The sequence below is a fragment of the Perca fluviatilis genome, chromosome 3, assembly GCF_010015445.1.
Source record: "Perca fluviatilis chromosome 3, GENO_Pfluv_1.0, whole genome shotgun sequence".
Lineage (NCBI taxonomy): Eukaryota > Metazoa > Chordata > Actinopteri > Perciformes > Percidae > Perca > Perca fluviatilis.
This window is the reverse complement of record NC_053114.1, coordinates 30,938,755-30,964,727: the sequence shown is the minus strand read 5'-3', so window position 1 is coordinate 30,964,727 and position 25,973 is coordinate 30,938,755. Positions and strand designations below refer to the sequence as shown.

At 40.8% G+C, this 25,973-nt stretch overlaps 2 protein-coding genes across 4 annotated transcripts in view; one reads left to right on the top strand and one right to left on the bottom strand.

Moving 5' to 3' along the window:
• Nucleotides 1-687: 687 nt before the first annotated feature.
• gcfc2 (GC-rich sequence DNA-binding factor 2) lies at nt 688-11,702 on the bottom strand. 2 transcript variants are annotated; one of them, XM_039794888.1, is made up of 18 exons: nt 11,290-11,702; nt 10,889-10,990; nt 9,680-9,907; nt 8,021-8,269; nt 7,696-7,796; nt 7,318-7,481; nt 6,914-7,097; nt 5,645-5,768; nt 5,470-5,512; nt 4,892-4,989; nt 4,388-4,587; nt 4,155-4,299; nt 3,477-3,598; nt 3,156-3,232; nt 2,033-2,099; nt 1,802-1,948; nt 1,555-1,691; nt 688-1,161 (listed from the first exon to the last, which is right to left on the bottom strand). In XM_039794888.1, exons 1-18 carry the CDS (start codon nt 11,609-11,611, stop codon nt 1,029-1,031), a joined length of 2,643 nt encoding a protein of 880 aa, XP_039650822.1. In that variant the 5' UTR covers nt 11,612-11,702; the 3' UTR covers nt 688-1,028. The 2 variants fall into 2 exon arrangements, with proteins under 2 accessions (XP_039650822.1, XP_039650823.1); XM_039794889.1 differs by having other exon boundaries at nt 8,021-8,266.
• A 431-nt stretch (nt 11,703-12,133) lies between these two features.
• itsn2b (intersectin 2b) overlaps nt 12,134-25,973 on the top strand; it is a 39,224-nt gene continuing 25,384 nt past the window's right edge. The window contains exons 1-8 of one of the 2 annotated variants that reach the window (XM_039794886.1): nt 12,134-12,495; nt 22,135-22,210; nt 23,342-23,434; nt 23,713-23,776; nt 23,915-24,102; nt 24,433-24,693; nt 25,216-25,312; nt 25,488-25,624. In XM_039794886.1, the coding sequence (XP_039650820.1) occupies nt 22,204-22,210; nt 23,342-23,434; nt 23,713-23,776; nt 23,915-24,102; nt 24,433-24,693; nt 25,216-25,312; nt 25,488-25,624 (847 nt within the window). In that variant the 5' untranslated portion in view covers nt 12,134-12,495; nt 22,135-22,203. Of the gene's footprint in view, nt 12,530-22,134; nt 22,211-23,341; nt 23,435-23,712; nt 23,777-23,914; nt 24,103-24,432; nt 24,694-25,215; nt 25,313-25,487; nt 25,625-25,973 lie in introns of both variants that reach the window. The other variant, XM_039794887.1, reaches the window with a different exon arrangement.

The following is a 25,973-nucleotide window of genomic DNA, read 5'->3' as shown; positions in this document are numbered from 1 at the left end:
GTTTACATTGCTTTTCTACAGTCAGACCTGTGAGAATAAGTCATACTTTGTGCCATTTCTATTCCCTGGTTCTGGTGGGTCTTTTTGATCGTTTTGCTTATGTTGCCAGACGCCAGACAAAGCAAACTTTGGATCGATTTGGTTTATTGCCACACTGCATGCTTTTTTTTTTTTTTCTGCTACTTCTCAGTTGTGTGTTCTCTGCAGTGGCCCGTTCCAGGAGAGCGAGAGAGGGAGGTGGGGGGGGGAGAAGAGGTTACAAAATGTAGAGAAAAGCCTCCAATCGGGAGCGAAATGCAGTTGAAAACCAGCCTCTGGCCATGTAACGGGAAATGTTGTCTTTGATGGTGTGCATAAGGTGTTTGTGTTCGTTTTTTATTATTAACCATGATATCCTATTCTTTGATGCAAATAACGCCACCTTGTATCTGACTATGCCATTAGGGTTGACCTAAATAAGATCCTGGTTCATGCTTTTTCTTAACCTAAAAGAGCTGGTTTCCATGGTGACAGCTGCTATAACCATTTGACTTGAATTGGTCTAACATTTAAAACAAAGTGGCTCTGCCATCACCTTGTTTTCAAAGTAAGATTATGAGTATTTACAAGTCATCTTGGACATAAATAACCTTTGACATAAAAGTATAATTAAATAAAACTAGATATTTTAACTAAATTCAAATATTTATTCATAAAATTACAAGTATCTCCTGTACAAAACACACACCAAATTCTTCATGACTAAAAATGGCAGGAAGGTGAATTGTATCTCCCCCCCCCCAGAGTTTTTCTTGGCAGTTTCCTTTGGTAATTTGTAACCCATCTTTCTTGGCCCATAATTCATGCGCCACCTCACACGCACCCATCATAATTGCCCCATGGCTCTTCTTCTCATATTTGATCTAGTTCACAAGACAGAGGCCACTCAGTTCCTCTCCTGCTGTCAATGTCTTTGACAATTGCTTTCAAAAATGACCGTGTACTATGTTTGCTGTTTGATCCACCTTCCATTCCACAGCGTTTGTTGTTCATACAGTCTCTTGGTTCAGCAGTTGATGAGAGTAGACGACATCTTCATAGTGGTATTTCTCTGCTATCGCCATGATGGAGTCATTGCACCGGATTCTACTCAAAATCTGTAGCACTTCTACCACAGAGGACCTACAGTACACAGGGACATACAAGAGTGGATTAGTGTGGTTATAAATGTATGGAGAGTATATTCATGAATTTATTCAGATACCCACTAAGTAATCATGTCACATTTTGTCACTGAATGTGCAGACATGACTGGGCAATTAGGGAGACAACTTTTATGTCCAACTGCTGATGACTCATCACGTAACCACAAACGTACAGCCTTTTCAATAAATAAAAGTATAAAAAAACAACTTTGATTTAAAAGAAATGTATTTATTTGGCAGTTGCTTAATGTGAACTTAATGACATTACATTAAGACATGAGTATTTTTTTTTTACCATTTCACTGTGACTAAGTTGACCTGACAGTAATTCCCAAAACTTACTTACGGAAACACGGGTTGTTTTTATTACCTAGTGTTTGGATCTTCAGGAGGCTGCTGTTTGCAGATGGTATGAACTTTCTGAACTAGGTGGTTTCTGAAATTCTGGAGCTGAGGCAAACAGGCATTCTCTCCTTTGAACCAAGAGAGCGGCAGACTGTCTGCTATCTGGAGACAGACAGACAGAGAGAGAGAGAGGCAGTGTGAGGTTAAGCCTAAGGAATGCGCAGACACCAAAAATACACACATTCCACATTAAAAATTATAGATTTAAATACCTTTCTGCATGCATGGACAGCATTGTTGTACAGTGTCTGACTGCACAAGGTGATCATCAGGTATCGGTTCAGCAGTTTGTCCAACATCAGTTCCTTTAATACAAACTCGGGAAGCAGCAAATCCCATTTTCCCATGTTACCTAGTAGCTAATATAAACACAAGACAACAATGATTACTGAATGTAACTCCCCACTTGAAGAGACTGAGAAAACCGTGTGAGAGAGCAGTACTTTTACGGCCGTCCAGAACTGTTGATCTCTGAAGTGACGCTGAGGAGACGACCTGTCTTCTAGGAACCTGGTTAGAAAAACAAACCCCATAAATAATAGATCGAAAATACCATAGAATGTAACAAAGTCATTTGACACCATTTTGATTGAACTGATCTTTAAACAATACATCAAAGTTAAAAGGTTATTGATCGACAATTTTATCTATTGATTAAGCAGAAACATAGGTCATATTTTAGTCTTTACTGTATGCTGGGAAAAGAAGAGACTTCTTTGGTGAAACCAGGGAAAAAGTGTGTTAAGAGCATGAGCTACTGGTTAGAGAATGGGTGAAGTCATACCTGCTTTTTCTTTGTCAGTCATTAAATCATTGGTTGCCAACATTTTTGGTCTGAAGTGCCCCCACAGCCCTGTTAGATGAACTCACCTACCTTTTTATCGATTCCAAATGTATAACACTATTCATTGTATAATAGTGGATATTGTAAATAAAAAAAAAATTTAATACTTGTTGAACTGTCAATATTTAGATTGCTGAATGGTTGAACCGTTTACCCATGACTATTTTCTTCTTAAGATTATTTTTTGGGCATTTTTAGGCCTTTATTGACAGGATTGCAGGTCGGAGTCAAACCTGGTTCCGCTGCATCGAGGAGTAAACCTCTATATATATATATATGGGCGCCCGCTCTACCAACTGAGCTATCCGGTCGCCTGATTATCCACGACTTTTAGCCAACTATTTCAAATGTTTATCCATTCATTTTAGCAATTTTTTTGCACCCTTTATTCAGTAGGCCTACTACTTAGCTTACCCCTTCAGCAATACTTTAAGCTAATTATTTCTACCAGTTATTCATTAATTTTAGCTAAGTACCTGTTTAAACTTCTGTGCTCACTTGCTAACTAGTTTTCTAACACTTGCTTAACTGAAACATCCAAGAGGTGTTACAGCTGATATACTGTAGTCTTTTAATCACATCAAAATTTCAATTAGTTGAGCTGCTCTACAATCTTTCCACGTACCCCCTGGCAACAGCAGAAATACCCCCTGAGGTACAAGTACCCCTGGTTGGGAATCACGGATTTAAATAAACTGAAAGAAGCAGGAAAAGAAACTGACTCTTTGGGGTAAAGAGGGATGAAGACATCTTCATCTACGCAGCTCCTCAGTCGGCGGATCACAGCCTCTTTCAACGCCTGCATGGGAGATAAATACACATTGTTAACACAAACATGACATCGACATGCACATTATTGTAATTCATACATATTGTATGTTAACGTTTTTCATGTCTTAATTTTTTATTATTTTTTTAGACGTTAGGGTTTCTAAAATCAATTGGGACTTATTGCTTTAGTGCAACTTTTAAATGTTAAAAATGGGCTTAAATAGCAATGCAGGATGAATTCTGTGTTAACTAAGTGTAAATGTTGGCTTTACCTTGACCGGTTTACTCTGCTCTCCTTCAAAGATGGAATAGTCCTCCTTCAGTCTGTGACAAACGTCGGCTAGACAGACTGACTGATGGCGGGACATGGGATCCCACACCAGCTCCACATAGGCTAAGCAAGGACAAAGCAAAAAAAAAAAAAAAAAGGAAAAAGGTGATCTTTCTGTAGATTGACACATCTGTCGTCTTAAACAGACTGATGTGATTTAAACATGTTGAATCACTCAGAAGAACTGGATGCCAGCCTGCTTTCCATTGTGGAGAAGCCCCATTACTGGAACAGGTGGCGAAAGAGCAGGAAGCAGAGGGGAGGAGTGAGACGAGGACCATTTTTTGTATTTCACTTTATTGTCGAGCACTTTGTGATTTTTATCTGAAAAGTGCTATATAAATAAACTTCACTTACTTCTTAGAAATAAGGAACAGGTACAGCAACTAGTACAAAATATTTTTTTCTCTCTAGGAAATCCTGTACAGACTTATTGTTAAACCTTGGCAGACAGAGACCAAAGTGACATTTCTGACCTGAATTAAATCGTTTTAACTCCAAGGCACTTGCACCGTCAAACAGCCTTTCCCAAATGCTATACGCTCCTTCTCTTGCATTTGACCACATTTCACCTACGCTCATTTTATGAGTGGTGGATATAACTGTGTGAATGTGTTACCTGTTATTTTGGGTAGGACAGTCTTTTCAATGATATTAGACAGTGTCTGTCTGTCTGTGTGCTCTAGCTCCTCATGGCCATGACCATGACAAAAGGTCTCCACTGCTGTGAACCACGGTAGGTTTTCAAAGTCACCAATATTGTCCTGAAACACACAAATTACATTGGACACATAATGTCATAAGTTGTCTTATGGCATCTGTGTGTGTGTGTGAGAGTTTCTGTTTGCGTACCTTTAGTGGGTTCCACGCCAGTAGCTGATGTCTTATGATGGGGTTCAACAACTTGGGCAGACACAGAGAGATGTAGGCACTGTGGTAAGAGTCAGAGTAAGAGCCTCTCCACTCTTCAAAATGGGACAGTATCTTCTTAACATCGCTAAACTCGTCCTGGACGTCAGAAAACACTGTCTGGGACCTCAACAGGATATCAGCTGGAGAGGGGGCAGACAGGGAAGGAAAGAGAGTCAGACAAAAACAACCAAGGGATCACTTTATTCAACCAACTTCTGTTTCTCTCGTCTTAGGATATTCTGCAATTTTTATCATAAAATGTGAAAGAGAGTTAAAAAGAAGAGGAGAAAAGAGAAAGCTTCAGTTATGTAGAGTACAGACTTGTATTGTAGCCTGGCAAAATGTTACTGTATCACACTTGATACGTGTTAAAGCGGAGTAAAATAAAACCCTGGTGTATAGGTTGAAACTTTCAGTTGAACAGATTTAATTCCTCCTCCTCACCTATCTTCTTCTGCAGCTGCTCCTCCTCTTCTGCTGAGGGCTGTGTGTCTTCAGGTATATCAAAATCCTCTTCAGCTTTAACAGCAGAGTCTGCCTCACTGCAACATTTCAGACAAATATCTCACACACATCTGTGCAGGAGTAGAGTGTAGCACCTATTTCACCTTGTGCATCCCTCCCATTTTGTAAGCATTTCTTATTTACTATTACAGCAATCTTGTTTATGTATAGAATATTTGAAAAAAATAAACCAAAGAAGATATTTGGAAAATGTTATCTTCACCTATCTATCACCTTTGTAGGTGCACCATTGCCTGATGTGTTTGTGTGCATTTATACAATTGGTTCTCTTTCATATTTTTCTGCCTACCCTATTTAAATGGGATGTGTAATGCATTTCATGATGACCCTGATGAAGACCACAAGTTCTAGAGTTCTTCTATGTACTACAAGTTTTGCTGGAATTTTGACCTCTTTAGATTTATCTCCCTTCTCCATGCACATTGGAAGTAATGCCACTCTGATTCTACAGAAAATGTTATCTTGAGAGATATTTTTTATATTATTATTACACTTACCCTTGAGTTTCTGTTCCATTATCTGAGGCTCCACTCTGCTTATCTGTGCCATGGAAGAAGAATTTTTTTTTTTTTTCAGTTATTGTCAATATTTCTTCCGGAGACTATTTTGAGACATATTGTACAGATACACAAATGCACATAGAAGACACACGGACACACAGATGTTACTCACAGCTGAGCTGCTGCAGGCGGTCAGCCTGTTCCTGGATCCTCTGTCGTCTCTGTGCTAACAGCGCATCCATCTGGCCAGACAGCAGAGAGTGCAAATCCAGTTCCAGTGAGTTGATCTCAACAACCTGTCAATCAACAAATTATCCTGAGTCAGCAAATGATCACCATCTGTCAGCTTCCAGCTGTTTTACATTTTTGCTCAGTGGTAGACCTAAAACTATTCCATACAAGCTGTTACTGATTACTATGACAGACAGTGTTTTATGTCAAAGTTGCCGTTTGATCATTACATGTGGTATTAATACACACAATGATCACAATATGACAAGCATTCCATCAAATCTGGCTACCAAAACCTGAAGCCTGCCAAACAGCTCTCAAACTAAAACGGCAACCTTCTCTGACAGACAGCCTGCTATTGGTCAATACTGTCATCATCTTGGAAAGGCACAATTTAAAAGGTGCTCTAAGTGATGGGACGCGTTTTTTTAGGCTACAACATTTTTTGTCACATACAGCAAACATCTCCTCACTATCCGCTAGCTGCCTGTCACCTGAACACACTGTAAAAAAATAAAAATAAAAACGCGGTCTCTGAAGACAGCCCAGGCTCCACAAACGGCAACAAAAACAAACTGTGCCAACCTTCACAACGAACCATAACAAACAGTGTTCCAGCAAATAACCGACAAGAAGGAGCTGGTTGAGTCATGAATGCGCGTTGTGGATAGCGGATAGTGAGGAGATGTTTTCTGTATGTGACGAAAAATGTTGTAGCCTAAAAAACGCGTCACATCACTTAGAGCACCTTTAAGGTTCTATTATATTAACTTGATTCATTATAGGGCTGGGCGATATGGAGAAAATCAAATATCACGATATGTTTGACCAAATACCTCGATATCGATACCGCAACGATATTGTAGTGTTGACTATTGGTGCTTTCACAAAATATTTACACAATGAGATTTTTGATAAATAACCATCAGTAATGTGGATATAAAGACTAAGTGGGTAAAGGCAAATAATAGAACAGTTACAACTGTCTGGTAAGGGTTAGGGTTAGGGTTACTCAGTAATGTAGTCTTTAAAACCAGGAAAAAACAACACTTATGCCACATTACGATATCCAAAATCGATATCTAGTCTCATATCACGATATCGATATAATATTGATACATTGCCCAGCTCTAATTCATTATATGACATATTTGCTTTTATACGACAGTTAACAGCGGACATTAAGGGAACACATTTACTCATTTCTGACCTTCTCCCGTAGACACTCCACCAGGTTGTGGATAAAGAGGGTCATGGCCCTGTAAAACTTCAGCTGGCTCTCTGACGAACTTTCCTCCAGAGTTTCCGCAGAGGTTTTAGCACTCTCAACATCGCACTCCATCCTCCTCAACTCTGCCAGCCGTGCTCTGTGCACCTCCTTCAAGGAGTCTAGTAGTCAGAGAGAGAGAGAAGAGAGAGAGAGAGAGAGAGAGAGAGAGAGAGAGAGAGAGAGAGAGAGAGAGAGAGAGAGAGTTTGGCAATGGGGAGTCATTTCAAAATGTATTAGGCCAAATTATATAAACATCACGACATTTCAGACCAATATGTGAATCATGAATTTCATCACTATTATGTCAAATTGATGATGTAGTGCGACATCAAGAGGAAACTTACTTTCCTGTAATCCTCTTCTTGATCATTGAAACACTGATGGGAGGAAGAGTCTTTAGGGATCTGACCCCGGTTGATCTCTTGTTTTGTCGTCGTCGTCGTCGTCTCTCTCGCCTGCTGCTACTGCTGCTGTAGCTGTAGCTGCTGGAATCACTGCCAGATGGGCTCTGAGGGGAAGAAAAAAATGAGGATAAAGGATGAAAAAGAGACTTTCTGCCATTCAAGAGCACCCAGATTTACACTAAATGGGACAAGAGTTCAATACAGAAAGAGTGAGACACAGAAAAAGGACACTCGAAAGAGACAGGAAAACGTACAGTAAAAAAAATTTAAGAAAATATGGGGGAAAAAAGTGAGAGGGCTGCCTCTCTTCCTACCTACCTGATCTCCTGGCCGTCTCTTGACTCCCTTCTCAATTTGTGTCTCCTCCCAAATTGTCTGCTCTTCTCCATCAGTTCCTGAGAGACTTCCATCACTTTCTCCTAGATTACAGAAACAAGAGTGAAGTACAAAAAGCACACTTCACATCCACACAATTTGGCACAAGACAAGCAGAGCTTTTCATGCAGCCAGACGATCATAATGTAATTTTCAAACAGACCATTTTCATTTAGTTATGTTGCTACAATAGTCTGACAGTTGTACTAATTCACATGCTTGTGCCAATTCCATGTTTAACAAGATATCACCAATACAACTCTCATACCAAGTTTCTCTGCAATCCTCTCCCTAATGCTCTTCAATCTTGGTGCAAACTCGATTCTTCTCTCATGATCATCTGGCTCATCATCATCATCCTCCACTCTGTCTTCTTCATCTTCCCTGCTGTAGTGATCCGGGGTGCTACCGGCAGAACTGTGGCCATCTCTACCCAGAGAAATGAATTCTTTCTGGGCTCGAGTGGCGCGACGCTGCCATCTGGCTGCCTTGATCTCTTCAGCATTAGGGATAACTACTGTAAGGAACATGTATCACACACACACACACACACACACACAGATGTGTAAAAATAAAATAAATAAAAATAATTCAATACATTGTAAAACAAAAAAATAATGCTTTTTTTAAATCTGGTATTCAATAATGAAAAGCTGAAAATTACTTTAATAATTCCATTCATAAACAATGCATTACGAGTGTCTTAAGGGGGCTACAACAAGGTCTGATAATGCCTCATTCACCCCAATGATAGAGCCAGGTTGTACATATGTTTATATGTCTACACATGGAGGTGAGGTGAGAATGTCGATATCAGAGTGGAGTTTTTTTTTACACAGGCTACAGAAACTTGCAAGTAGCAACATTTCTTGGTGTGTGGTTAATACAACTACTCCTCTCTAACATCTGAGCAGAGCTTTTCATTGCTTTAAACATTTCTGAGTATAGCATATAGTGATAGACTGATTTTGCCGGCCGATATATCGGGCCGATATTTGCGTTTTTACACTGCGTTCGCCGATAGTTTTTTCCCGGCATTATTTACAGACAGGCGTCCACAGGCAGCTCTGTGTTGCTGGAGACCCTGCAGTTCACGTGCAGACCATGCACTGCCCCTGCCCCACTAGCAGAGTGCTGGTGCTGGAAGCCTGCCATGGCAGTCTTAAATTACAACACAAATACAAATCAGGCACTTTATTTCAGTGGCTACTTTTCAGGTTTATTGTTTTCTTAAATTATTTAAATGTGTTGACAAAGGACATTTTGTGATGACCTGATTATATATGTCTTATAATATGTCAGCAAGCAATGAATCATCAAGGCGGTGTTGTAGATGTTGATGAAAGCCTTTTACCCTTGCACAGTTAACCATATGCAGTGCACCCATCCATATGATGCACATTGCACACATAATTTGGGTGATTGGAAATGTAAGATGATTGCAGAAGTGACACTGATCTGTGTTTTTGTTTATTATTTTTAAAGAAATGGCAGAGCAGATTCCAAAAACAAATTCAGTGTAGCAGGGTTTACATTTTTATGATGTAAATTGAGGGAGAAAAGCAGTATCGGCTCCAAATATCAGCTCAAGAAAATCAGCTAAGGCTGGTGAAAAAAATATATAAATAACGCTATCGGCACTAAAAAATCCATATCGGTCGATCCCTAATAGCATAATTAAGTCTTATCACATCTTATATTACCGTTGTTATTGTAACATGTTTATCACACACACGGTCTACAGTCACTTCTCCATATCATGCAGCCCAAATGAACAATGTACTAGAACCTGTAACCTCCACACACTGTATGCTGACTGTCTTTTCTAAAACCTTTATCATGCACACACCAACAACCATCTGTGGATTTAAAACAGTTTTTCTCGCTGACATACACACATACAGTACACTCCCACAAAAACACATACCTGGTTTAGTAGCAGAGTGGCTGGAGTCTGAGGCTGAGCTAGCTGAGGGAGACCTGGCATCCCCTTCGTCACTGTTATTGTCATCATCATTGCCATTTTCGTCGTCATCATCATCGTCGTCATCATCATTGTCGTCATCATCATTATGGTGCAGAGCACGTGGTGAAGCTTGACTGTCATATTCTTGCCTGGGAGAAGCACATGGTGGGACACCTCCACCTGCTGGGACTGGGAGAGATAAGAGGGAGACATGCCACAAATTTCAAAGTATGATGATGTTGGCAAACATGATCTTATTATTGTCTAGATAATTGGTGAAACAGGATTGCAATCTTAAATACTACTTCAATGATAAAGACATGTTATTCTTGCAGGCTGACACTCCTAAAACATTTTCAACAGGTACGACTTTTCTATAGGCACCTCTTTGAAAACAAAATGTTTACACTAGACCAAATCTTCTTTGTCTCTGCTGATATGCTAATGCTTTACCCACCCATTTCCACAAATCACAAGTCTGCCCTCATTTATATAAATGCATAGACTGCATTAGTGTAAGCTAGGCTTTAAAGGAAAAACTCAGGAGTAGCACAACTCATTTCACATATTTGAAGAAGACTCGGGAGACCTTGATGAATTACACAGAAGCATTTAATGAACACTCAATTGAGGAAAGAATTTAGGCAGGCAGTACAGTCTAAGTATGATGTGTTATCGTGTCGTCCTGTCCCAACTCTCTGAAGTTCCTGTCTTCCTGAAGGTTTATTTAAACTCATGCTGGAGGCGTTTAGCTGAACCTTCAAAAGTAAACAAAAATATTTCGGGCGCCCAAATATCTCAGCACAGACTAAATGTGTCATGGGTCTACTTTCTCTATGGCCTTGGCAGGATGAGCAGCACTGTCTTATCATACAGCTGCTACGTCTCCCGTCTTCCATGGAGACACTGAGTTGAACTACTCCTCTGCCTGAGACAGAGTTATGAGGTTATGTTGGACACTGACCTGAATGACATCTGGATACCATTGTCTCAACTTACATGCTGCTGGAAATTCCACCACACTCGGTAGATGTACTTAATAAGCTGGCTCCTGACATGTATTTAGTATATGTACAATGTGTTTTAAAGTAGATTTGTGTAGGTAATGCAACATCTATCGTAGTGATCTGCTAGTGTGTCATGAGGGTCATGAACCAGTCAGGTACCCACCTGTGCTTTGGTTGGTCTTGGCAGGTGAAGCCTCCTTCCTTCTTACTTGGAACAGTACAGCTTTATCAGAGGACTTCTTCAGTTTAAATGTTGGTTCTTCAGCTAAGACAGTAAAAACAAAATCAGAGATCCATGATTAAAAACTTGCTGTTGAGGCCCTATTGACTCAATATAACGTTACATCTATATTCTTTTTAGTTTTGTTAATACAACACCAATCCTCATTCCTGCTGGCAATTTCAGGCACATAGCTTTATTTCATCTTTCTTTTGATTCGTATGTTGCTCTAACGTTTGTTACCACTTCTCGTTGAGTAACTTTAACGTTATTAAACGTGTGGCTGGGGTCCATCTTTGAAAATATTAACTTCAGAACGCCATATTGACAGTTATTTACGTTACCTTCCTTGTCGTCAGAGAAACTGAGGATGGAGTTTGTTTTCGTCTTGAACCCAAAGCTGTCTTTATTCCTCTCTTCTCTTTCTTCTGTCATTTCCAACGTCTCGCCGTCTTCTCCGTCACTGCTGTCCGGCTTGGAAGGCGTCGGTTCCCGCTTGGAGCTGCAAGTAATGCCGCGGCCCTGGGCCAGTTTGGACGGTTTATTTACCGCAGCTGGAGCTTTCTCATTTTCCTCTCCATCTCCTCTATTCTTCTGATCATCCTCCTCGTCACTGGAGTTCCCTTTTCTCTGCCGAAAGTTCCTCCGGGGCTTTTTATTGAACATGTTTGCTACACTAATAACTCAACCACGGATGTATTGAACTCAACTGGTTTGTATTCTTAAACGTGGTACGTCACGTCAGAAAACGTTCGACAACGTCGCAAAACGTAACGTAAAGCAGCCGCAATGCACTATGGGTTATGTCGTTTGCTTGTAGGGGTTAACCAAACTGTATGGAAAACACAGGCAATTTTCATTTAATTTTACATTATTCAGATTATTTAACGGCATTATCATACGGTAGTAAACTGTAATATAGGCTCTAACCTAACGTTACTATTTACAGGTAAGGCCCATAGAAATACATTTTATTTCCATATAGGCCATCCTTATCGGGACCTACTGTTCTACTAGTATATAAGTAACAGGTATAATATTTAGGAGACATTACTAATGTATGGTCTTGGGTAAAATGTCAGACAACATTGGGTCTGTCCGTATATCGACATAATGACAACGTTAGAGCACTCTGTAGGTAACTAAAGTCATGACTTCAAATGAGAAAAAAAATTACTTTAGTTATTGTGTTGCCTTCTCTCTTATCTCTCTCCCATCAGCTTTCCCATCAATTGTTCTCCTTTTTCCCATCTGTAACTTTTATTCCTCCCTGCCTCTCTCCTCCCACTCGGTGGACGGTCAGACGTTATACAGCCACCGATCAGTCGTCGTCAGCCATGTTGTTGGTGTGACACACTCACACTGAGCTGTCAGCAACAGGTTCTCTGAGTAAAACTGCTGCTAAACTTGAACATTTATCCAACAAATACTGCTCTCCTTGGACAATAAACCTTTTCGGTGGGTCTGGGAAACCGTCCTGAAGTGGTGGATGATAACTTCAGGCCCCTCGGAAGCTCGGAAGTTGGTGTTTTTTGGCCGCGGTGAGAGAGGTACGCAAGCGAAACTGCTTATCTAAGCATGAGTGTAAGTTTAATAGTGTTGTGTTAATGTTTCTATAGATGACTTTTGGTTTTCACGTAAGCTTTTTTTCATATGTACAGTTGTTTTCTTTTGATGTCTGTTTAGTTTGTCTTCTTTGATTTAGGAATATAAAAGAAACCTCTATCTTCAAAGATGGTTGATGCTCTACTGGGATGGGAGTTAACGTTAGGTTAGCTAGCTAAGTTATGATTTCATTGGATGTTCGGTATTATCGATACCTAGACACGTACTTCTGTACGGCGTAGTATGTTTATAAAGGCAGATTTGCAGGCCAGTCTCCTAAATTCCTCTCTGTTCAAACGAGTTGAGCAGGTTGCAGGTCTCAGACCGACTGGTGACAAGCGATCAGGGAATGTTACTCTATCAGTTTATCGTTCAGACTTACAGAGCGAGGTTCAAGTCACAACATAATGTTTTTCATTTTGTTGTAATACCACCAGTGGAGTTTACTTACTTCTGACACCCAAAAATGCAGATTTATTTGCACCTCTCCCTCCCTATTTATTTGTCATCAAGTCCATGTGTCTGCATTTACTGAAGGGAAAATTGGCACAACTTACTTCATTTTAGAATTTAGAAAAAAGTGCAACCTTTTTTTTGTATACAATCTTTTATAAAACTTTAATTCATTCTGCATTTTTTTCTGCTTAAAAAGCTATCCTGTCAAGTGCAGCAGCACAACATTAATGCATCATCGACATTTGCAAGTTTAATGTTGATGTCCATTCTAATGCAAATGTTATGGTTAAGCAGTCTCAGCATTGCCTGACACCGATAACCTGACTGAAATGTTGCATCTCTACAGTGAAGCCATAGACCATAGAGCCTTTTCTTTATTCTCATGACCATGGAGCAATTGTATTAGAGTTTTTCTTGGAAAATAAAATTAGGTGAGAGACACTGATAAAACAGATGTTTCAGTACAGTGGGCAGGGTAATAATTCAGTTGAAAGGGCCTGATGTAAGATAGCCTACAGGTTGAAGAGTCTGAAGATGATGACACCAGTATTTAAAGCCAGCAAAATATTGCATTGGTCCCAATGGTGTTAGTATGTTCATTTTTGCATGAGTGTTCGGTTGTTAAAAAAGTGTGGTTGTGTATCATTGCTTTGTCACACACGGAGATACACTCAGTATGCACATAGCTTAGTACAGAGATGGAAGGCTTGACAAGCTGCTTTTATGCAGTGTCTCTGTCACTGCCGGGAATGTACTGTATAAGTTACATCAGTCTCGCTAGCCACAGTTTCCTTTTGCCTCTTCGTAATTTTGATGCTGAATGTGGGCGTTATTTGTTGTTCTCCACCTTACTGTAATTATGTTATTATTGCATGACAGAGAACTGATTAACCTAGTTTTGATCGCCATAATCGCAACCTCTCCTTTGGCTGAAGCATCCTCAAAGCAAGACAATTAATGGCTGCAAGCTGAGCTTTACCTCAGCCCTGTCTGTGAAGTGAAATGTCAGGGTTGCCGATTACATCATTATTTATGCAGTGTTAACATTATCAGTATGGTTATCATAAGCTGAGTTGCTGTTTTTCTTCATCGCTGTCATGCTACTTGAGAACATCACCACTGTTACAAGTGTGACTTGGGAGTATTTGCAGCATTGCAATAACAGAGAGCAACTCTGGACAGGCCTAGTGTTGGTTTGTTATGGAATTTATTCAGCAGATGTAAGGTTTAACCAGCCTTTTAACTCCTCCTCCTTATTATCTTCTTCATTAAATCTTTAGTGAAGATGATAGAGAGGAAACACGTGCACATATGCAAACAGTACTACCAAAAATATCCTGTTTTAACTCAAGTTCATACTATAAAATAGCAATTTATCAGAGTACTTTCTACAGATCTGTCATATCCTCCTGATAGATGACATATCAGGGTGGGTCAAGGCAGAGTAAAGGAGGGAGAGGTATGCCTTGCCTCTAAAGAAAACAAAACACAGAACTGCAAACAGTGTTAATCAAACTCTATCTGAGACACTCCAAAAGGCCTTTGCATCACTTTCTGAGTGTGTGAATGCCACTGTTAGGATATTTATGGCAGAGTGGGTGGATGCATTGTGCTGAAATACTTAACAAAGCCAGCTGAAGAGTTAGCTCTATGGTGGGAAGCAGTTGGAAAGAATAAGAACAGTGAAGACAGGGGAATGAGTAATAAAGCAGATGGACAGCCAAAGGAGCATGGGGAAACTGTGCAGAGAAACAAATACACACAGAGAGTGAGGTGGCTGAAAAAAATCAATCAGAGAAAAGGTTCATTGTGAAACATCCTTTCCTCAGTCTCATACATCTCTATCTGGTTCTTCGTTGTGTTCTGTATTTCCTTCTGTCAATGTCAAATAGTCTACATGGCAGCAAGGGGCGGTAAAAAAGTGCGCACTAAACAGAGCATAATCGACAAACAGACACGGACAGATACTCTCACGGTGAGAGAAAGAGACATGAAGGGTTCAAAGCTGCTACTGAAGCAGCTAAGGTCAGGGACAGCCAGGTGACTTATCCAACAGTTGTCAGTGTTCTGTGTGTGTGTATATACAAACAGAGCGACAGAAATGTCCCTGTCAGGAACCAAAGCAGAACTGATGCAGGTGAGGTCTGACCAACATAGCCAAGCCATAAATTAAAAACAAATTGTGTGGTGTTTCTTCTACCACCACACTCCAGTCAGGCATTAATGCAGCATTAAGTGGCTCACGTTGACTTTGGAAATTATTTTTCAATGCAATTCTTTTTTTTCTTTTTTTTTTGTCCAAAGAAAATGTGAAACTAACGGCCCTGCACTCAGGCTAATTAAAAGGGACTGCACAGTCTTGCTTTGGACCAACATGCCTTTTTCACAGAAGACATTTTGGCTTGACATAAAAGGAAAAGCACAGGACTGGTGTAATAATGGGTGATGCACTCCCTTTAGCTTTACTAGTTTCAGAGCCATGCCACTGTGTATTCCTGCTCACGGACAAGGCTTACTGATGCACTTAAGGCAGGGATCTTCAACAGGGGGTCCGGGACCCCTAGGGGGTCCTCAGAGTCACTGCAGGGGTGCCTCCAAATTATTAAAGTGTTTTCAAAATTTAAACGTCTTAACATGATTCCAACATATTATTAGCAAATATAAATCCCCACTGATGATAGGTTTACTGGCCAATAATGTAGTCACTAATTAAAACATGATTTATAAAATCATGCCAACAATTTTAAGGCTATTTGAATAGCTTAGTATTCTATGCAAAAAAGGTATCTATAAATGCTTTAGGCTGCCCTAAAAGTTATTGTAGGACCAGATTAATATGCAACTTCATTTTATACAATATATGTAGTAGGGGGTCCCTGATCTGTCTCTATTTCAGTTAAGGGGTCCTTGGCTAAAAAAACGTTGAAGACCCCTGACTTAAGGGGAACAGGATCATCATAAACGGTGTTAATGACACCTGTGCTTTTTCTGCTACGGCCTGTAATGGATAATGTAGGCCTTGATTTGTATTGTTAGAATCCACAGCTGAAAATAGGCTTAGGACTACAGTATGGCTAGCTGTGATTGTTCCTGTCACGGAGGCCTGTCTATTGTTTTAATTCTGCCTATACTGGGATTTGGATTCTAAATATGCAAAAAAAATTAGTAAGGCAGAGCTAGTCTCGCTTTGCCAGACCCTTTTTTTCACCTTTATTTTGGCAGGCAAGTCATTAAGAACAGGTTCTTATTTACGATGGCGGCCTGACAAGTGGCATAGCCACTTAGGGAAAAGGAAGGAGGGCTAGAAAATATGTACATTAGAAATACATACAGTTTAGAAATTACATAAAATACAATTTGAAATACTACTATAGAAAGCAGGGGAGTCTGGCTACTCCACATAGCCTTTGGGGATTGGAGGGAAACGTGCTCTGGTTTATTGGCATTTCTGTAAACCGATCACAGTCATATTTGGCGGTGCTAAGCACCGGAAAAAAGCCGCGGTGCCGCTGCAAAATGGGCTCGGAAGGAACTTGTTTTGGTGGAACGTGTGTACGTTTAAAAGTTGTTTTAGTCATGCAACAAAAAACTCAGATTGGACAGATAGTCTAGCTAGCTGTCTGGATGAACCCTGCAGAGATCTGAGAGAAGGTTAACCATAGTCCTCATAAATCCACCGGAGTTTAAAATGCCAACACAAAGGAAGACAAGGCAACGGATATCCGGCCTAAATGAGTGAAATCTGGCGGATTTTCCAGCGGCAACGGGCAATCCCGGGAGTGGAACGTCAAGGATATAGACTAGACAGAGCTGGCCGACTTGTTAACAAACATGACGTGTCTCAAGTCCAGGAGTCAAAGCCATGGACAGGAGTCATTTATTTTTTTCCAGATTTTTTTTGGGGCATTTTAGGCCTTTTATTATATAGGACAGCTGAAGACGTGAAAGGGGAGAGAGAGGGGGAATGACGTGCAGCAAAGGGCTGCAGGTCGGAGTTGAACCTGCGGCTGCTGCGACAAGGACTACCTTTTTACATGGGGCGCACGTTCCGAAAGGTGAGCTATCCAGGCGCCCCAGACAGGAGTCATATATTATTAAATCACAAGACTTGCTAGCTACTGCTACTACTTGTAGCTTTTGATGGGCAAGCTTGTAGGATGAGGCAGACTTTGGTGACCTTTAAACCTGCTGGGTGTATTTTTTGGTGCCACGTTGCACAGATTGCAGTTACACCTGGCCGATGAGGCACCACCTCTTCATGACTGGAAGAACTGTTTCGTTAACTTCAGGTTGGGACCCAATATGAGGTGTGTGTGTGTGTGTGTGTGTGTGTGTGTGTGTGTGTGTGTGTGTGTGTGTGTGTGTGTGTGTGTGTGTGTGTGTGTGTGTGTGTGTGTGTGTGTGTGTGTGTGTGTGTGTGTGTGTGTGTGTGTGTGTGTGTGTGTGTGTGTGTATATATGTGTGTGTATATATGTGTGTATATATGTGTGTATATATATACATACATACATACATACATACATACATACATACATATACATACATACATACATACATATACAATGACAACACCATGTGTGGGCACCATCTCAGCATTGGGCCAGACCTTGAAAAGTAGGAAGACACAGTGCTATCATAGTCGTATTCTGTCCAAAAATGATCAAACTATACCACTGATCTGACGGAAGGACTCTCCATGTTTGTACTTTTAGTAAAATGTAAATCCTCAAATGGACTACAAAACCACAAAAACAGGGTAGTTGTTACTGTACAACCACTCATGTATTTTTTTATATGGTGGATTAAATGCAGCGTCACACAATAGTGTAGCTAGAGCTGGGAGGAAATCAAAGTCTTGCTTACAGTTGCTAGTCTCTCTTCATTACAAGGATGTAGTGTCCAGACTGCACAAAATGTTGCGATCATGAAAACCCTAAAAAATTCAAACTTTGTGTAGTCTGTGAATGTATTACTTGTGTTTCTCCCTCTCTATGGTGCCGACTGTAACACTATCAAAACACTGCATCAGGCTTTCATTCACAGCCGCTTTCCTGTATCCTGGAGTCTGTTTTCCAACCTTGTTTTTAGTGGCTTTTAATAGGTCCCTGCATCACAGGAGAAGTACAGCTGAAGTTAGTTTCTAGAAAGGATTTGCATGAGATTTTGCAAAGCTGAGTCTACTACTGAAGTCAGTCACTTGTGCCAGCCAAGTCCTTCGTTCAGTCGGTCAGTTGGTCAGGCAGGCGTACAGTAAGAAAAGTCCCTCTGGAAACCGTAAACCTTAAAGCAGACCGTCCACTGCTATCTTTCACTTATTCATTATAATTCCTACAGTGTTGCATTACCGGAGGGTACACTCTAGAGCAGGGGTGTCAAACTCAACTTCCCTAAGGGCCACACTAGAAAATGAGAATCACATCAAGGGCCAGACATATAGTTTATTGCTTTTATGTCATGGGAAAAGTCAAATATCTTTGACTGTATTATTGCATGTTTTATATAGTCTACTCACTTACAGTTTGGTCGACAAAAATTACGAAAAAAATGCCAAAAATGTTTGGAAAAAGCGTCAAAAATGTCGAGAAAAAAAGTATTTGGGCCAAAATGTATTGTCAACCTAAATATATATATATATATAGATAGATAGATAGATAGATAGATAGATAGATAGATAGATAGATAGATAGATAGATAGATAGATAGATATAGGGGCCGGATCAAAATTAGTAAGGGTCCGGATTTGGCCCGCGGGCCTTGAGTTTGACACGTGTGCTCTAGAGCCTGATCAATACTGAATGGATGATTCTGTTTGGCTGATGTTAGCTTAACAATCATATCTTGTGTTGGCGTATACGTATGTTGGCCAATATGCAAAAAAAGTGCTTGAAACTGTTAGGACTCGATACAGTGGTTTGTCTAGCAAACCACTGTTTCCTCCACTGTACTATGCAACACCTGAGATGTCAGGCAACTGTTGAAATTAACATGTTTATTATTTAAGTAAAAGAAAGTGTGGAATAATTTTGCTTCAACTCTTTGATGACTAGATGTTGTGGATCTTTGCTGAAAATGTGTGTATAAATGTTTATATTTAGTACATGCACAATTAAACTATTCGGTCAGTTAGTGTAGTGCAAAGAATTGTCTTAGGCCAAAATAACGGGTTAAATGAGTTCAAGGCTGTGGCATTTTTTACAAATAGTTAAGTAATCAGTCTACTTATGACATGACTTCTTTGTTTTTCTACTGCAAATAATGCAGTCTTGTTGTATCGGTGTTGGGACTGCTGCAAAGTACATGACCTACTACTGACTACGTTTCTAAATAAGAGAAGTCTCCATATGTTCACACTCCTATTCCAGTATTTAATAAAGACTGCATATGAAGAACAAGGGCAGAATGAACGAGAATGAGGCAAAAACTGAAAGCTTGAGGGTGAAGTACAGGAGGACAGGAGCGACAGACGGCAGGCAGTAGATTAACCCTCCCTTGCTGTTCTCTGCCCTTGGAAGAGCATCGGTCAGACCGCGTTCACAGAAGCTACTCACGATCCCTCTCATTCTGTTTTTCTCTCTCTTTTTATCTCATTCATGTTCTCCTTTAACGCTCAGTTATTTAGCTTCCTAAAAATCACCCGTCGATCTATAATTCTTGTACTGTCCCAGGTCCAACCCTAGCTCTTATTTTCTGGGACATCAAAGCTGTCCCTCTGGCAAAATCCGTGATCACTTCCTGTTAACTGACGTCAGATGAGGAAATGCTTGTGTCTGGGTTACTGGGCAGGAGGTGTTGAGAGGAAAGACTGGAATGTCTTTCCTCCTCCGACTACATCATGTGAGTCTGACTGGCTGATGGGAGAGAGATAGTCATGGAGGAAGCAGGTGTTCAGCACGCCAGTAATGAAGTGAATGTGGAAGCTACAAAACCAACATGATTGCTACGTTTACACGTGGCCGGCTATTTTCATAAACGGACATTTCAACCTCGCAGTTTTCAGAAAAGTGTTCGTTTATATGTACCCGTGTATATATGCCGTCAATGCCGTCAAGAGCATGCCAGACCTGTAGTTGGCAGTGTAACGAGAAGCTCAAGCCCACGTTAGCCAATCAGAATCCCGACAATAGCAACAACAGCAACCAATCACGTCCTCTTTCTCTCTCTCGGCAGCCTCAGTCTCAGTTTACATGCAAACGTGCAAACGAAGTTTTCCAAAATCTCCACTTTGGCCGGAGTTTTTAGAAATAATCGTTTTCTGTGATTAAAAACGGGGTTTTCGTGTAAATGAGAGGCCGAACCGCAGGAAAATATCTGCGTCTTCCCTTCGTGTAAACGGGGCCGATGATTCAGTATTTGATGTTAGATACTCAGTACGTTCAAAATGAATGCTTAAAATGGAATCCTCCATAGGACATATGGCCTTCTGTTATATGTCCTGTATTGAAGCAAAAGTTCACACTATCCATCCCACGGTAAAACGTTTTGTGAGTTGACCTGTTTCAACAGGTGGAACAGCCCTGCAGTCACAGATGAGACCTGTAAACATGCTGGCAAAGCCAACATTATAAGTCATTGGTCTTTTGTCAACACAGGGCCCATATATGGTACATTTAGTCTGTGGATGCATAGTCTAGTACATTTACCATGCTGGGATCTACCACAAACTTCATCCTAAAGATTCCAAGCAATGTAAGAAAAAAAACAACAGTGACAGAAAATGTGGTCTAATTACTAATGACTAAACATATACAAATAAAAAATCGGTGAAGTTCTCTAGTTCTGATTAGTTAGCTGGCTCTGTCATCTAACTACACTGCTGACAAGTCTTTACTGTAGTAAACTGACATTTATTAAAGATAATGGGGACAGACATCTCCACCGTAAATGTAGTCACCTATCACCTAAAACGTACAAAGCATAACCTTGCAGAAGAAAGGGGCCTTCCTGCTACATAAAACAGGTTCATGCGACAGCAGCTGCATTCCCACACTTTCTTTGCATGTGCTTGACTCAACAAGAGTGGGATTAAAGCATAATACTTACATAGAAAACAAAGAAAGGCGTGGGTGACAGAAAAGCAAGTTTGAAATCAGTGAAACGGTAGGGAAATGGTTTCTTTGATGGCAAAGTCGGTCGGTTGGTCAGTCTGTTTTCCACTTTGGTTCAGACTTAAAACATCTCAACAATAGCTGGAAGGATACCCATTTTATGTTTGACAGACATTCATGTCTCCAGAGGAGGAATATTAATGACTTTGATCCTCTGACTTTTCCTCGAGCAGTTTTGAGTGAGATTTCTGAACTATTGGATGGATTGCCATGACATTTCATTAGGAAATTGTAATCATTTTAATGATCCTCTGCCTTTTCATATAGTGCCATCATCAGGATAAGATGTTAATTTGACCATTTTTTTGTTTTGTTTATGACCAAAAACCTGCAAAACCATTCCAACATTTCCATCAGCCTCAGCTGAACTTTGCAGATGTTAGCATGCTTTAACACACTCAAATAAAATGCTTATCGTCATTATGTTAGCATGTTAACATGCTGATGTTTTGCTGCATTTAGCAGTCTGACAGAGCTACTAGCATGGCTGTAAACCTTTTTAGTTGGAAATCTCAAAGCTTTACAGTGAACAAATGACAACACAAAACTCTTTCTTCAAAATGTTTACATGTGTACATTTATCATTACTATACTGTTATGAGGTAAAACGACCAGTTTCTGAACACTGTCTGATTAACACCAGCACACTAAAGGTATTTGTTGAACTAGTCCAACGTAGTACTGAACATGGGTTTAGCTTATATTATATATTGCTGGACACGACAGTGAGTGTAAATGCTTTCTCATGAGGGGTTATCGCTCTAGCTTGTGTAGTATTGGTGTCTGGCCATTACCATGGTCTGTGTGGATAGTATATTGGAACATGTCCCAGTAGTTAAAAAGCTTTGGGATGTGGCCAGAGTGCTCCTGACTGAAGAGAACAGGAGGAGCCCTGTTTGACTCTGCTGACTGACCAGAATCTCTGCCTGCCTTTTTTTCTCTCCCTCCTTTCAGTGGCACCACTGCCCTGTCTTAGCTGCAGTATTGACTGACGACTGGGCTGTGACTGTGTGTGTTTTGCAGATGGCCTCGAGCAGTAGCTGAGGACGCCAACGGGAGTTCCCCCTCTGTGCCCCTCTGCCACATGCAAAAATGAATGGTAAGAGTGTGTGTGTGTGTGTGTGTGTGTGTGTGTGTGTGTGTGTGTGTGTGTGTGTGTGTGTGTGTGTGTGTGTGTGTGTGTGTGTGTGTGTGTGTGTGTGTGTGTGTGTGTGTGTGTGTGTGTGTGTGTGTGTGTGTGTGTTGTTTTTTGGCTCTGCAGATCTGCTGAGGCCAACACAGTGCTAGTTCTAGTAATAATTCCCAATTTGGTTTGTGTGTGTGTGCAGCTGCACATACATCTGTCTGAACACACACTGTTTTAGCCATTTGTCTCTTACTGTTTGTACGAGTGAGGTTTTAATCTTAACAGCTTCACTGTTCTCTGCACCAGCAGTACATTTGTTGTGCTCTTTGGTCACATTTAAAGTCCATTTCTTTCCGTATTCTGACCCCAACTTTGTTTATGGTGCCAGTCACAGGACTAAAGTTACAGTACTGTGTATGTTTTGTTATAATGAAGGGAACTGTCCATTCATTGTGTCTGCTGATGGACTATGGAGTAAAAAACTGATGTGCAGTCGGCCTCAGTGAAAGTGTTTTTCTGCCCTCCTGTCTGAACAAAGTGACACAGTAACAGTGCGCTTCATTATCACTTTGTCAATATCAGTGCATTCCCAACGCCTGACTGCCACTGAGGCTGGCCTCGAGGTTCTCTCTCATTTTGTGTGTGTGTGTGTGTGTGTGTGTGTGTGTGTGTGTGTGTGTGTGTGTGTGTGTGTGTGTGTGTGTGTGTGTGTGTGTGTGTGTGTGTGTGTGTGTGTGTGTGTGTTTGTGTGTGTGTGTGTGTGTGTGTGTGTGTGTGTGTGTGTGTGTGTGTGTGTGTGTGTGTGTGAGAAGTGTATGCTCATTTGCTTTGCTCACTTTTGTGTGTGTCTAATGTACACTTGTGTGATTTATTTAAATGGTGAGAAGGTAAAACAGCTGTGGAGCTGTTCAAGGAGCAGGTTTGCTGATTAGACCCCAGATATATATGTACTGATATAAAACCATGTCTTTTTATATCAGTAAAGTTAGATAACACTGCTAAAAGACCAATGTGACCAGACTGACGTTCTCTTCATCTTATGATGATAGCTATGTCCCATGTTTGGTGCTTCACACTTTGGAATTTCTTCATTTTTCTCTCTAGGTGGTCCAAGTGTATGGGCGATCACTCCTGAGGAGAGGGTCAAACATGATCAGAAGTTTGACACTCTCTCCCCATCGATGGGCTATGTGTCAGGTACGCACACTAACACACATCGCACAGACTATTTGTGCATCACTATGTACAAATAAAACACAGTTACTTCCTAGCATCACAATAATACACAGGCACATGTAAGTATAAGTAGGTTGACAGGCTCAGGTGATCAGGCAATTATACACACACGTGATGCAGGCACAAAAATAGTATCCAATAGTAATGTATTGAATGCAAACACATTTTTCAGTTTTGCATGCAGGAAAATCTCATGTTTTTGTTTTCCCTGTTTCTTTCTTTTCTGTTTTTTTCTGTAGGGGAACAGGCAAGGAAGTTTCTCCTCCAATCAGGACTGCCTGCTTCAGTTTTGGCTGAGATATGGTGAGAAACACACACACTCGCGCTCAGATTTTTGAGCGATGAGTTCTCTAGAAGTTTTCACTGAAATCTATACTTGAAACACTAGATCTTACAGTGTAACACTCTTTGATGAATCTCTGTTTCCCCTCTGTTTCTCAGGGCTCTGGCTGACATGAATAAAGATGGGAAGATGGATAGGTTGGAGTTTTCTATCGCTATGAAGCTCATAAAGTTAAAACTCCAGGGTGCACCACTTCCCTCAGCACTGCCAATCATCATGAAGCAGCCCCCAGTTCCTGCTCCCAGCCTCAATAACCCCACCATGCCCTTGTCCAGCTCAGCCTATGGTACTATTATTATTATTATTATTATTATTATTATTATTATTATTATTATTATTATTATAATATACTGTATGTGAATGTTAGTTAGCAAGGAACTTAACTGTTCAAAATGTGTCTTTTGCTTAAACAGTCACAGCCTTAAACACAAAAAGACGTGTTGATTAAAAGATGTAAATGCAATATTAAAAAAAACTCATTTGGGGATTTCAACAACTATTGACAAGCTAACCTAAAGTGTGTCTGAATGATCTCCATATATGTTTGTACACATGCATATTGACTGGTGTGTCATCTGACTGTGTGTGTGTGCGCGTGTGCGTGTGTGTGTCCTAGGTATGGCTTCTGTGCCGAACATGCCCCTGATGCCCGGGACAAACCTTGCCATGTTGAACCCTATCTCCATGGCAACCCCTGGACTCTCACCTTTGACACCAATGACAGGCTTCTCCACGTTGGCTCCTACAGCAACAGGACTGAGCCCTCTAATGGCCTCCACCGCCGCCAGGCCCCTGATGCCCACCGTGGGAAACGCCACACTGCCAAACGGCACCATTGGAATTCTCCATCCACTTCCAGCTGGAGCTTTGGCTACTGGTACAGGGGATTTTCATTTCTAACTTTTATTTATGTTTCCTCTCCTCTTTTTTTCCCCCTGCCGTAGTATTGTGTATCTGTCACTGTGTCATCAGGAGGGTCTCCTCCTGTATGAGTAAACGCATTAATCTGTCCTTTGATTATCACTTGCAAGTTGCTTATTTTCTCGCAATGCCCTGCTCTGAAAGTAAGTATTGTGAATGTGTGCAGAGTGCAGATAATGAAATATTTCTGAGGGAAAAGGAATGAATCCTGGCCTGGTTTTGCAGAGTCAGATCTCTCTGTCTCATCTCCATACAAACACCCTCACTGTCCTTGGCAAGCTTGGCTTGCATGACAGTATATACTGTCAGTATACTGACCCACTTTAGGGCTTCCCTCCCCTTTCTCCCTTTCTAAAAATTGCGATTAAAAAAAATCACATCAAGATTTCATGTTTGTGGTTAATGGCTTCGTCATAATATTGCAGATAATTATAGAAAAAGTATGTAATGGATACATGTGTTGGCTTTGTATTGTCAGGCGTACCTCGCTCTGCATCCCCCTACTCCTCTCCGCTAGGATTCTCCTCTTCTGGTATGAACAAGGCCTCATCGCTGCTGGACCTAGGATCTATCAGGTAGCGCACACAAAAAACACACACCAAAATTCAGAAGGACAAAGCAGTTTCCCCTTTTACACAATCGGCGCCTCCTTTATCTTGTCAGCCTTTCTGAAGTGCAAAACACACCGGTCTTCCTGAAGTTTGGTGCATTCATCTTGTGTTTTTGTTTTGCCTCTGTTTGTCTTTTTAGCTCCGCTTCCTCATCCCCCTCTGTGATGTCCGCCAATGCTACTGTTCCCAGCGACTGGGCTGTGCCACATGCCTCCAGACTCAAATACAGACAGCAGTTCAACAGCTTGGATAAACAAATGACAGGATACCTCAGTGGTACGAAGTGTGTGTATATGCTTGTGAACAGTGTGGTGGTCATACAAAATCAAACTTTGCCTGGAATGCAGGCGTGGATGGTCATGAACAACAGTCACTGATGATTTCATAACGGTTTCCTCCTTTCTTTCTATGTGTGCAACTCTAAGGAAGTGGAGGCTGTGGTTGTGTTCAGACACAGGGCGGAGAGAGGAAATCATAGAAGGCACAGATGCTTTAACAATTCACAGAATCAGCATTAAGAGTCATTAGAAAGTTTTTTCAGATCCTGATTCATTCACAGGAAACACGTGACACACAGCCAAGGATGCACTTGCCTTATCATTCTGTTACTGCAAGCCTTGCTGGA